This window comes from Anomaloglossus baeobatrachus, chromosome 1, assembly GCF_048569485.1.
Source record: "Anomaloglossus baeobatrachus isolate aAnoBae1 chromosome 1, aAnoBae1.hap1, whole genome shotgun sequence".
Classification (NCBI taxonomy): domain Eukaryota; kingdom Metazoa; phylum Chordata; class Amphibia; order Anura; family Aromobatidae; genus Anomaloglossus; species Anomaloglossus baeobatrachus.
This window is the reverse complement of record NC_134353.1, coordinates 467,257,343-467,271,567: the sequence shown is the minus strand read 5'-3', so window position 1 is coordinate 467,271,567 and position 14,225 is coordinate 467,257,343. Positions and strand designations below refer to the sequence as shown.

Here is a 14,225-nt window from a genome sequence, read left to right as displayed (position 1 = left end):
TAATCTGATGACTTTTTTTACATTTTTCTCTAATTGATACCTTTTTCATAGTTACTGTAAATTAACGTAAATTAATCGATGGCTGGACCATTTATGACAAGCTTTTCTCCCTTCCCCCATTCACCTTTTGTGCCTCCCCTATTTCCTCATAGACTGTAGCTTACGAGCAGGGCCCTCACTCCTCCTGGTATCTTAATTTTGTTATTTTGTATTGTCTCATATTGTCTGTACATGTCCCCTCTGAATTGTAAAGCGCTGTGGAATATGTTGGCGCTATAGAAATAAAAATTATTATTATTATATTATTATTAACACAAGTTTATATTAGCTGTTGTAGCATAAGGTATTAGTAGAATCATCTGTCTCATATATTGGTGGCTCTCATATAAACACTAAAATGTGCTGATTTGTCATGTCTATTAGGGTATATATCGTGTGAATGGGGTAAAGACTCGAGTGGAGAAGCTGTGTCAGGCATTTGAAAATGGGAAGGAGTTAGTTGAACTTTCTCAGGCCTCACCCCATGATCTGAGCAATGTCCTGAAGCTCTATCTCCGCCAGGTGATGTATATTTACACCCATTTTTCCATTATTCAGGGTCTTGTTTTTTTAATTTTTCCACTATTCCAAATCCAAGTCTAGTTTAACAAAATTTACACTAAGAGCCTTCAAGAAAAATAAGCGGTAAAAGTCCAGCTTTGGTTTCACAGAATGATGGTAGGTTAGAAACCCTCAAATTAGTTCCATTATTATTATTTCTGCTGTTAGTTTGTCCCACTACAAAGCAGTGCTTATGACAGGAAGGTTCGCTAACTTAATAACCCCAATATATTTACTTCCTTAGCTCCCTGAGCCTCTGATGCCATTTCGTCTTTATAATGGTTTGATGGGTCTTGCAAAAGAAAGTCTTCGTGATTGTGAAAATGGCAAAGCATCCAGACTTGAGGACAAAGGGGCAGACACCGAGCCAGAGGCACTGGTTATGGCGGAAAAACTGAAAGAACTGCTACAGGATTTGCCCTTTGAAAACAGGGTCACACTGCAGTATCTGATAAAGCATTTGTGCAGGTATGTCTACAATACAGGGGTAAAGTAAAAGGTTCAGAATATGTCTACCGCAGATCTTAATGCAGTTCTACCTCATGTGTTATCCCAATGCAAATGTTTTAGTTTAGAATGTAAATCTGTTTTCCTTTTATCCTATCAGCAACATGACATTATGGGAAATTTCTTTGCCCTATGAACTGATAGGGCAGATGCAATTTCAATCCTGTCTGTTCCAGTGGCGTACCACCGATGGCAGCAGGCCACAAAGCCACTATGTGGCCCATGACTTTGGAGTGTGCATTATACTATATGGAGGACTATTGTGGGTGCATTATATGATTTGGAGGACTATGGGGGTGCATTATACTATATGGAGGACTATGGGATGTGCATTATATTATATGGAGGGCTATGAAGTGTGCATTATACTATATAAAGGGCTATAGGGTGCCTTATACTACTGTATATAGAGGACTATGGGGGTGCATTATACAATATGGAAGACTATTAGGGGTTCATTATTGTGATGCTCGCAGGTGCGAGTGGGAAGTGGACCCATTGGGACGCAGCACACAATATACTTTAGGGGTGTGACTAGGCGCACACTAGGTATTCATCAGAGCCTCTGATGGTGAGGGTGGACTTGGGTGCAGTTAGAAACCAGGTACCACTCAGGGAGATTTGGTGCTGCAACAGCTGGCTCCAGGGGTACGGATACAGACAGTCTCTGATATGACAGATGCAGCTGGGGCGGCTTGATTCGGCAAGAGTGGCCTGAATGGATGGATACAGCAGTGGATTTGGCAGATACAGCTGGTACGGATTAGTGCAGCAGCTGGTACAGCAGATACAGCTCTTACGGAATGGTTTAGCAGCAGGTACAACAGATACAGCTGGTACCTGGTACTAGAATACAGACTAGCGTGAGTAACAGCAAAATAGCAGCAGCACGAAGGACCTGACAAATAGCAATGTGTAGACCACGTTGCCCAGGTACCTCCCATAAGGGAAGAGTGCCTTAAATACCTAATGCCTCTTATCCATGGGCTGGGAGGCATGCACTTGCTCTTTAAGAATAGGGGCACGCTCTAAGTGTGCTCGCAGGAGGTCTGTGCGGCAGGCCCTGGAAGTGTGAGTATGCCGGTGTCCTCGCCAGGGAAGAAGGGCAGGACAGTGCAGGGATGCCGCTACGTGTGCTACAATTATACTATATGGAGGACTATGGGATATATATTATACTATATGGAAGACTATGGGGTGTGCATTATACTATATGTAGGACTATGGGGAGTGCATAATACTATATGGAGGACTATGGGGAGTGTGTTATACTATATGGAGGATTATGGGGAGTGCATTATACTATATGGAAGGCAATGTTGGGCCATTGTACTATATAGAGGAATAATCCAATATAGAAGCAAGAAGAACAGTTCAGCTCACTACAATAAACGGAAACTCTCTGACGGTTTGGTAAACGGACAGGTGACAGGCCGGTTCCTGAATAAATGATCCAAAGAAGAGTAGAGCCAGCATCCGCAGGTAATATTAAAAACCTTCACTTTACTTTTCAAAAAGATGCATTAAAACATAGACACTGTCTAGTCTATACGTTTCGAACTAATGAGTTCTTATTTATGACTAGAGATGAGCGATGTTTGAGGTTCGCCAATTTCATGTTCGAGTGATTTTGGGGGGTGTTAAAGTCGTTCGACGAACTCGAACGATTTGGTAAACGTTCGGTAGTTCGAGTTACATTCGAGAACGGTTCGATCAACAAAAAGCCTAGCTAGTTACTTGCTGGCTTTTCACTGTAATAGTGTGAGTCTCTGTAACAGTGGTGTAACAGAGAAGGGTGAGTCTGCAGAGCTGTACAGTCACACTATAGGCTGGGAATCAGAGGTCTGCTCCCAAGCTACAGTGAGCTAGAGGTGGGGAGACAAAAGGCGCAAATAGGGTCTTACCCGCAATAACTTGAATGATAAGAAAGGAAAAGGTGCACTCACCTGATATGGTTGTGCCAGTCACAACTCCTTAGATCGCATGTGAGTGTCAGCGTGGTTTAAAGCAGCGGCCCTGTAAAATGGTGAAAAATTGTATATAGAATGAAGGAAAACGGGTTCTAGCCGCGCTAAAAACCACTGATGCAGGATTCTTTCTTCTTTTTTCTTCTTTCTTTTTTCCCTGAGGAAGGAGACGGTCCTTGTCTCTGAAACGCGTTGGAATGCTGAAATAAAAAGAAACTTCTTTATTAATCCTGCATCAGTGGTTTTTAGCGCGGCTAAAACCCGTTTTCCTTCATTCTATATACAAAAGCTACAGTGAGTACAGACCAGGAAATGGTCTGCAGTGATGCCCAGAAGCTTTGTGAGTCTGATTCAGGCCCTAATGACCAAGTTTCTGAGCATAATGTAGACCCTCATTCACAAACGGTAACACCTCTTGGTGGAGACAATGAGGAACATACTGATGACGATGAGACTCAGATACCTGATTGGAATGAGAACTTAAATATTCAGTCAGGGCAGGAAGAGGTTAGGTCTGAGGGCGAGGGGAGTGCAAACACAACGGTTGATGATGAAGTTCTAGATCCCACTTACTGTCAACCCACAGTCAGGCACTCGAGGAGGTCAGCAGAAGCACTGGAGGAGGATGAGACTGACGACGAGGTTAGCTTGCGCCTTCCTGGACAAAGACGGAGTACTGGCAGCATGTCAACAACTGCATCCTCAGCCACAACTCTGCCTCTGAGCACAAGTCGGGATGGCTCTGCAGGTTGCATGGGCTCTAATAGTTGCATTGCCTGGTCCTTTTTTGACATTACAAAGGATCACCAAACTCATGTGATCTGTAGGTTTTGTTGCCAATCTGTGAGTAGAGGCCAAAAACTCACTAGTTTGACAACTTTGTCCATGAACCGTCACATGAATAACAAGCATAAGTCCCAGTGGGAAGCTCACTGTGCTACAATGCGTCTTCGCGGAGCGGGCCAACCACCGTCTGCCCCTTCAACTGCATCTGCACGCTCTTCATCCTCTATGACTGTGGGGACAGCTGTCACACATGTTTTTCTATGCAGACCTTCCACCTCTTTAACCACAACAGGCAGTTTGCTTGGCAGGTCATCATCAGTTGTTTTGGGGGGGAAACAGGTGCTGTTGTACAGCTCTCTCAGACATCGAGAGCACCAACTTTGAATGAAGGCAATATCATGTCTCCGCCTGCACTTTCCTCACAGACCAGCAGTTTTCCAGGGACACCCTACTCCACACCGTCTTTGCACAGCAGCCAGATATCGGTCCCTCAGATGTTGACAATTAAAAGGCCATTTCCTCAGAGCCATGACAAAGGTAAGAGGTTTACTTTCACCCTCTGCAAGCTGTTGGCTACAGAAATGCTGCCTTTCCGCCTGGTGGACACAGAGGATTTTTGACACCTTATGTCAATCGCAGTGCCCCAGTACCAGATACCCAGTCGCCACTACTTCTCCAAGAAAGGTGTGCCTGCGCTACACCAACATGTCTCACACAACATCACCGCTTCTTTGAGAAACTCTGTGTGTGACCGGGTGCATTTCACCACCGATACTTGGACCAGTAAGCATGGACAGGGGCGTTAAATGTCGCTGACTGGGCACTGGATAACTATGGTGCGAGATGGAGAAGGGTCTGCTGTACAAGTCTTGCCGTCCCAACGACTTGTGCATCAATCCTCTGTATGTGAAAGTTCCTCCACTGCTTCTGCCTCCTCAACCTCGTCTGGTTCCACCACCTCCGCCCCAAGCCTGCCTGGTCAGGCCACCCACGTTTTAACTGCGCACAAGGAATCCCGCACACCTCCTTACTATGCTGGCAGCAGAACTCAACGGCATCAGGCGGTCTTTACCTTGAAATGTCTGGGAAATAAGAGTCACACAGCTGAGGAGTTGTGGTCAGCTCTGGAGAGCAAGTTTAGTAAATAGTTGTCTCCACTCAACCTACAGCCAGGGAAGGCCGTGTGCGACAATGCTGCAAACCTGGGTGCGGCCCTACGCCGGGACAAGGTGACACACGTGCCTTGTATGGCTCACGTGTTCAACCTTGTTGTCCAGCAATTTTTAACCCACTATCCTGGCCTAGATGGGCTTCTGCACAGGGCACGGTCACACTCTGCTCACTTCCGCCGTTCAACCGGTGCAGCTGACCGACTTGCATTGCTCCAGAAGTCTTTTGGCCTGCCGGTTCATCGCCTGAAATGCGATGTGCCGACACGGTGGAATTCGACTCTCCACATGTTGCAGCAACTGTGGCAGCACCACCGAGCCCTGGTGCAATACGTTATGACGTATAGCCTGGGCCAACGAGATGCAGAGGTGGGGCAGATCACACTGCTGGAGTGGTCTCTGATCAAGGACCTATGCACCCTTCTGCACAGTTTCGACATGGCGACGAATATGTTTAACGCTGACAATGCCATTATCAGCATGACAATTCCAGTCATTTACGTGCTGGAGCACACTCTAACCACTATTCAGAGTCAGGGGGTGGGACAAGAGGAAGTGGAGGAAGTACAGGAGGATTCATATGCGCAAGGGATACCAACATCTACAAGGTCCAGACGTTCAGCATCACCAAGGTGCCAGGCATAGGACGGTGGGGGAGAGGGATTAACAAGGGCGCATGGTAGCAGCCAAAATGTTGAGGAAGGTGCAGGAGACCAGGAAGAAATGGAGGACAAACTGTCAATGGGCATGGAAGACTCAGTAGATGAGGAAGACCTTGGTCAAATTTCGGTTGAACGAGGTTGGGGGGAGATGTCAGAGGAAGGAAGCACGGTTATCACCTTGCCGCCACAAACACAGCAAGGACTTGGTCCGCATGGATGCGCAAGACGCATGAGCGCCTTCTTGCTGCACTACCTACAACATGACCTTCGGATTGTCCGAATTAGAAGTGATGATGACTACTGGCTTTCCACACTATTAAATCTCTGGTACAAGTCCAAATTTGGTGAAATAATTCCTGCCATAGAAAGGGACGCACGTATGCAGGAGTATCAGCAGAAGCTGTTACTCGATCTTAGCTCGGCTTTTCCACCAAACACCAGTGGTGCACAGAGTGAATCTCCCAGTTGTAACTTGACAAACATGGGACTGTTTCGTCATTATCAGTTTAACCGTACCAGCAACACCGTATCTGGTGCTGGTAACAGCAATTTTATGGAATCGTTTCATAATTTTTTTTAGACCATCCAATGCAAGGCCACAACAGACAAGAAGTCTGACACATAGTCAACGGCTGGAGAGGATGATACAGGATATCTCCAAATGAACATCAATGCCATGACTTTGCAACTGGAGCCTTGCTTATTTTGGGCTTCAAATCTTGAACAATGGCCTGAGCTCGCCACTTACGCTTTGGAGATCTTGTCGTGTCCCGCAGCCAGCGTTGTCTCTGAACGTGTTTTCTGTGCTGCTGGGTGTGTGCTGACAGATAAGTGCATGCGTCTGTCCAGTGACAATGTGGACAGACTAACGTTCATCAAGATGAACAAGTCATGGATCCGCAAGGACTTTACTATCCCTGTGTCATCCTGGGGAGAGTAGAGGCTGGCGTATTTTGGAATGTGCTTCATGCAAATCAACCTGTCAAGTTTGCAACTGGGGGACAACTGATGCCACTGAAGTGGTGTGTGTGTGGCCCAATTTTTGGAAAAAAGGGAGACACTGCTTGGAGTCCCCTTGCGGTGTTTTTAAAAATGAGCCAAGATGAACAAGTCATAGTTCAGTAAAGACTTTGCTACCTACCCCGGTGTTATCTTGGACAGTTAAGGCTGGCGTATTTTTGAATGTGCTTGATGCTAATCAACACATCCAGTTTGCAACTGGGGCACAAGTGATGCCACTGAAGTGGTATGTGTGGCCTAATTTTTGGAAAAAAGGGAGACTCTGCTTGGAGTCCCCTTGCGGTGTTTTACATAATTTTAGAAGAGCATGACATGCCTATATCTGTGTCTCTTCCTCTTTTTACTCGTCCAGCTCTTTTGTTTTCGCATGAGTATATGTCCTTGTCACTTTCCCATGTGTTTGTGGTGTCTTGGGACTTGTTTGTTCACCTTTGAAGGTGTTTTCTATGTGTTTTTATGTGTTTGTGTTTGCCTGCCATTGTTTTCAATGGGGTTCGAGTGGTTCGTCGAACGGTTCGTCGAACTTTTGTCGAACGGGTCCTCCGTTCGACGAACCGAACTCGAACGCCAGGGGGGTGGCTTATCTCTATTCATGACACCATTTTTGAAGAATAAAGGAAAGGTTTTTAATATTACCTGCGGATGCTGGCTCTACTCTTCTTTGGACTATATGGAGGACTATAGAGCATATAGAGAATTGTGCAACAACGTTTTATGACTAAAACATGGAATTTTATTTGACTTTATTAAAAATTTCACAGTGGTGACATGCAGCAGAATAGTCAGTAGCTGGCACTGATGCACCTCCGGGTCAGTATAATATTATACAGAATAATATATATATATGTATATATCTATATCTCTCCGGGCTTCGCCCGGGTTAATATCTGTTGTTAACAAAATAGAATGTATTAACAAAAATGTATTCTGCACACAAAAACCACAAAACAAATAAATAGAAATGTAATTATTAAAAGGCAAAAACTATGCTAATAGAAGCATTTCACAACATATATTTCAACACCACAGATATTCCACACAGATTTAACTAAATTGGCCAAGTAATGTGCTCCGTCTGTCTCTTTCCAGGTCTGTCTCTTTCCCCGTCTGTCTCTTTCCCCGTCTGTCTCTTTCCCTGTCTGCCTGTCTCTGTCTGCCTTTTTTGTCTGTCTCTATCTCGATATTTCTTTCCCCATCTGTCTCTTTTTAGGTCTGTCTCTTTCCCAGGTCTGTCTATTGCTCAGTCTGTCTCCCCGTCTCTTTGTCAGTGTCTTTTCCTGTCTGTCTCTTTCCCTGTCTGCCTGTCACTGTCTGTCTCTTTCCTTGTCTGTCTCTATTTCTCTGTCCCTTTCCCCGTCTGTCTCTATCAAGGTCTGTGTCTTTCCCCATCTATCTTTGTCTGTCTCTCTGGCTGTCTCCTCCTACCCTGTCTGTCTGTCTCTGTCCCTGTCTGCATGTCTGTCTGTCTCTTTCCCCATCTGTCTCTTTCCCCATATGTCTCTTTCCAGGTCTGTCTCTTTCCCCATCTGTCTTTTTCCAGGTCAGTCTCTGTCTGTCTCTTTCCCCGTCTGTCTATGTATATGTCTTTCATCGTCTGTCTGTCTCTTTCAAAGTCTGTCTCTGTCTGTCGCTTTCACCATCTGTCTCTGTCTGTCTCTTTCACCGTCTGTCTCTGTCTCTTAGTCTGTCTCTCTGTCTGTCTCTCTGTCTGTCTCTCTGTCTGTCTCTCTGTCTTTCTCTCTCTATCCGTCTCCCCACCGACATCTTATTACCTCACATATAAGCTTCTTATACTATGAATGTCTTTTGTTCCTATAGCAACCAATCACAGCTCCTACTAATAACCTGTAGTTTCAGGCTCCATTTACTTTAATGGAGGCATGTTTTTTGAAGAGTAACTGTAAAGCGTGGGGTTAAATTTTCCTGTCAAAACATAGTCTATGACGTTCCCTGGGTCACATGCGGTGTCTGTGCAAAATTTTGTGATTGTAAATGCGACGGTGCGGATACACTTTTCGTTTCACTTTTTCCCCATTATGTAGATAGGGGCAAAATTGATTGGTAAATTGGAACGCGCGAGGTTAACATTTTGCCTCACAACATAGCCTATGATGCTCTCGGGGTCCAGACGTGTGGGTGTGCAAAATTTTGTGGCTGTAGCTGCGACGGTGCAGATGCCAATCCCGGACATGCACACATACACACATTCACACATTCAGCTTTATATATTTTATATATGCTGCTTTGTCGCATAGACTAGGGAGGCCCATGCACAATTTCTTGCACAGGGGCCCCAAGCTGTCAGTGTCCGCCCCTGGGTTCATGAGACCCTAAAGGCTGGAACTCTCTGACCATTCTGGCTAACATTAATTATGGTCTATAAGCTAATTTTTTAAGGTGGATGCTGTAAAGAACAGCTTTTCAGAAGATTAATGGAGGACCACAAAATGTTTATAGCATCCAAAGTAGTAATGGACTATCACACTTAAGGCTGCTTTACATGTAGCGACATCGCTGGGACCCGTCAATACGTACTTACCTAGCGACGTCTCTGTGGCCGGCGAACCGCCTCCTTTCTAAGCGAACAGTTCGTTCGGCGTCACAGCGATGTCACACGGCAGCCGTCCAATAGAAGCGGAGGGGCGGAGAGCAGCCGACAGAAAGTGACGCCCACCTCGTTGCCGGAGGACGCAGGTAAGGTGTTGTTTGTCGTTCCTGGGCTGTCACACATAGCGATGTATGCTGCCTCAGGAACGACGAACAACCTGCGTCCTGCAACAGCAACGATATTTGGGATTAGAACGATGTGTCAACAATCAACGATTAGGTGAGTATTTTTGATTGTTAGCGGTCGATCGTACATTTCACACGCAACGACGTCACTAACGAGGCCGGATGTGCGTTACGAATTCCGTGACCCCAACGACATCTCGTTAGTGATGTTGCGTGTAAAGCCCCCTTTTAAAGCCTAAAGAGGTTTTCTACTACTAATGTAACTCCCTATCTTTTATCCTAACTCTCCCTAACACTTTCCTAATATACTTAGATATTAATAAATATAATAGTATATATATTTATATATATATATATACATACATCGACACTGCATCATCTGTCTGAGGATTTTTCTACAGGGAACACAACATTAAACATCTAGCATTGACCCTGATTGTCATTAAATTTACTATTGGTCTTCCCCAAAGATTCAACAGATATAAGGTTTCTGGATTTAGGGAGCACTCTCCTAGAAGTATTAAAGGGGTTGCCCCCTTTCAAAACATCTTGGATTCCTGGACATTATTCACCATCCCAATTCCAGCACTGAATCTCTGTTTCTGGTGTCGCGGTACAGCACTGTTGTCACTCAGCTCTGTCTGAGCGTACTGATTTGTTGTTGCACTGTTAACATGACATGATGTCACAAGGGTGTCACGGCCTGATATGATCTCGGGCATTCTGGGATCAGACGGTCAAAGCATTTAGCTGATCGCAGTCCTCGTTAGTGACCGCTTATCGTTTATCCTGAGTAGGAGCTCATTTAATTCTATTTGGTGCTGAATGGGTTAAGGTTCCATTCTATCTGCTGTGATTGACACGTAGTTATTAATTTCAGCTGCAGCCATACACTTCCGCTTTATCAACTGAAGTCTCACTTTCTCCTATGCCGGCTATAGTTCATTAAATGCTGACCTGTAAAGTAGTTGTGTCTGGAGAAAGCTGGGGTGATCTTTCCAGTGGATTTGGTGGAATTCCTCTCTGAGGAAGAATTGGAGTTTTTGTTGAATTTGTCTCCCTCGCTTGTCCCCCTTCTCTTGTGTGGACTTTATACTAGTAGTAACACCAGTGTTTTGCTAGCCTGCGCACTAGTCAGGGCAAGTCCATTGTTAGCCAGGCCCTAGGCTTGTGATTGCGCACGGGAGGAAGGCCCCGTCTAGGGACATTAGGGAGCTCAGGGATCAGCCACAGGTGAGTTAGATGGTGACCCCTCTCCCTATCACCAGGCCTTCCTTGACATTTTCACTGGTTTGCTCCTCCTCTTGAGGTAGAGATTTTCTCATCAACTGGTTCTTTGATCGGATTGCCTAATAAGCATCTTATCCATGTTGAATAAGTTTAACTTCTTGGACTCTTCATCTTCAGAAAATTCAGACTGGGATCAAGAATTCTCATTTCACTATCTGCGGACACTCTGCGCAATGTCAAATTCTAGATAGGCTGATCCACAGGTGATTTCAGTTCATCATTTAAATGGGTTTTCTGGTTTACAATGACAAGTCTAAAGTCACTCTATGTGGCTACAAGCTTCTGAATTCTCACAATGCTCGCACTGTGTGCTGTGAGGATTCTCCGATGTCAGAGCTGGAAACGTTGAACACTGCAAGTGTATTGAGTGAGGCCATGCCCATCTAGTCGGATTCTGGTCGGGAGTGTGTATATCACATTATTGCAGCCATGTGACCGCCGTTCCCGGATCTAACACTGGAGAATCCTCACGGCGCACATTGCATATAATGTGAGGCTTCATAAGTCTGCAGTCATAGAGTGATTGTAGACTTGTCATTTTAGACCTTCCAATCCCTTTAATCTTTTTATGGAAGTATGCATATAGGGAGCGATATATTAAGACTTGTGTAGTGCATGATGAATTTAATGGGTAGACGTGATGACACCCTGTCCTGCCCTATGTCATGCCCATATGGGAGTAGCTAACCAGGACTGTCATCTAAACTCTAAGTTGCAATATTTTTCTCAACTTTTTGTTGTGGTTGATGATAGTTAATTTTAACCTTGTTTCCCTTCAAGAGTTTCAGAGCAAGAGCATATCAATAAGATGAGCCCCAGCAACCTTGGCATAGTTTTTGGGCCTGCACTGATGCGACCACGTCCCATCGATGCTACTGTTTCTCTGTCATCTCTGGTTGATTATCCTCACCAAGCTCGAATTGTGGAAGCACTTATTGTCTTCTTTGAGAAGATCTTCGAGGAGAATCCTATAGCAATGGATAAGTTATTGAGGACCAATGAGGTAAACTATTTACATAAACCTGTTGGATTTCTTTGATGTTTATCTGTTGAGCTAAGTTTTTAAATTGAATTTTTCATAAATATTCAGGGTATCTCTAAATGATTCTTTTGTCACGCGATCCGTCAGCCAATCCCCGGGAGAGTCCGTGCTAAAACCACTGGAACCGGCACTGGAGGTGAGTTTAAGTTTTATTATTCACTGGGGGGGAAGCAGGTTGGATAGCTCTAAAAATGGGAAAGTTCTCCAACACCAAAGGAAATTAGTTCAAACTTAGCATTTAATCATATAGGATATAAAAAAAATTTTTTTTTTTAAAAATATGTGCACATTCTGCCAATTTATTTTATCATATATAATTAAACTCTAAGTTTTACCCACTTTCATCTGGTGCTGGAGAACATCCCCATTAAGACCACTTAGCACTATCTGACCTCTTTCCTCCAAGTGAATAATAAAAACTAGACTCACCTCTGGTGCCGATTCCAGTGATGTACATGGACTCTCCTGGGGAGTGGCTGCAGAGATCGTGTGACAAAACAATGTCACGTGACATGAAAAAAGCGTTCAGCACAAAGAAGAGCACTCAACTCATCATTAATCATAAAACTTCCAAAACAATGTCAAGCGATCCCTGCCTCCAATCAGCACTGGCTTCACTGCCCCCTCTTTTGGACGTAACGGACATCCAGAGGAGTGAGAGCTGCAGCTATTTCCTCACTACATTCAAATGTTTGATTTGCCTAAAGGAGATGTGAAGTCAGGGGGACACCACTACAACAGCGCTAACACCAGAGGTGTTGTTATTTTAATAGGGGGAAACAGGGATTGAGAAGGGGTTGTCCAAGTTGTTGAAAACCCCCTTTGCGTACAAACTCCGTCAATAATGTTGTTATTATATATTCATATTGGGTTCTGGAGACAAAAACAAGACACATTGAAAAATATTTGTAATTTTAGTATGAACCTCCACTATACATGGTGAGGTCCAGACATTATTTTGGTCTGTCTGATGAGGCTTTAATACAAAACGTTTGATAAGCTCTTGTCTGAAATATCCATAAGCTCCCATTCACCTAGAGGAAGACAAAAGAGAAAACCTTTCTTTACTATAAATAAGACCAGTTTTATATGGGGAAGCATGACATAAAGGAAATGTTATCCCTTCAGTATAAGGCTATGTCCGCACGTTGCTTTTTACCTGCTTTTTACCTGCTTTTTTGCTGCTTTTTCAACTGCAGCGTTTAATGCCAAAATGGTTGTGTTCTGCTTTTCAAGCAAAGTCTATGGGAATTTGGGTTTCTTGTCCGCACTATGCAGTTCAAACTGCAGCCTTTTTGTTGCAGAACTTTGGTCAAAAACTCAGCTTTGCAGTGCAAAACCCAAATGGCAAAAACAATTGACATGTCAATTGTTTTTGCCATTTGGGTTTTGCACTGCAAAGCTGAGTTTTTGACCAAAGTTCTGCAACAAAAAGGCTGCAGTTTGAACTGCATAGTGCGGACAAGAAACCCAAATTCCCATAGACTTTGCTTGAAAAGCAGAACACAACCATTTTGGCATTAAACGCTGCAGTTGAAAAAGCAGCAAAAAAGCAGGTAAAAAGCAGGTAAAAAGCAACGTGCGGACATAGCCTAATTGTCTTTGTAATGGGTGACATATGGCAATGTATACAGTGATATAAATTTGGGCCATGCTTCTGAGGTATGCATAGGGAGTTCACAGTTTGTGCTCTAAAGTTTGATTATAAGGACGAGAAATTAAACCTCAGCTTTCATTTTAAAGGCTATGGAATACTCTTGGTGAAGCAGCAAAGATATCAATAAATCTGATCACTCCATCTTTCTTTAAACAACCAGGATTAGCTCTAGTTGTATATACAGTAGCATGCAAACGTTTGGGCACTACTGGTCAAAATTACTGTTATTGTGGACAGTTAAGCAAGTTGTAGATGAAATGATCTCTAAAGCCTGCTTTACACGTTGCAATTAGTTGTACAATCGCATTTGCGATGTGACACGCTCAGGTTGCATACGGGATCTTATGAGATTGCACATAGGTCGTTCATTTGCTGTCACACGAGCGTTAGTAGTCTATGTTAAATATGCATTGGGCACCTTTTTCTTTTTTTTTTATTTATTGACTTGACAAGCGTGTGTAATGTGTAGAGATGCGTTTTTACTATGTCATCTGCCATTCAGCTCTGCTACATGGCCGCTGACAGCAGACACAGACAGCCATGTAGTAGCGGTGAATGGTAGTTGACAGCAGACACAGACAGAGCCGCACGATCAGAATGAACTCGGGTGAACCTCACCCGACTTCATTGTCATGCTGCGGCTCTGTCTGTGTCGCGCCCTGATTAGCGGTCACCTGTGAAGGATTCACTGGTGACCGCTAAACTCCTGAGTAACTGAATTGAGCAGCCCTCTCTCATATACTCACCGATGCCCGATCCCCGGCGCTGCACTGCATTCACACTGCTCCGGCG

General features: G+C 44.3%; 1 protein-coding gene across 3 annotated transcripts in view; it reads left to right on the top strand.

Moving 5' to 3' along the window:
- Positions 1-14,225, top strand: part of ARHGAP45 (Rho GTPase activating protein 45) — a 235,205-nt gene that overhangs the window by 206,990 nt on the left and 13,990 nt on the right. For all 3 annotated transcript variants that reach the window (XM_075314588.1, XM_075314569.1, XM_075314578.1), the window contains exons 19-21: positions 424-561; positions 845-1,068; positions 11,515-11,737. In XM_075314588.1, coding sequence (XP_075170703.1) covers positions 424-561; positions 845-1,068; positions 11,515-11,737 — 585 coding nt within the window. The remainder of the gene's footprint in view (positions 1-423; positions 562-844; positions 1,069-11,514; positions 11,738-14,225) is intronic.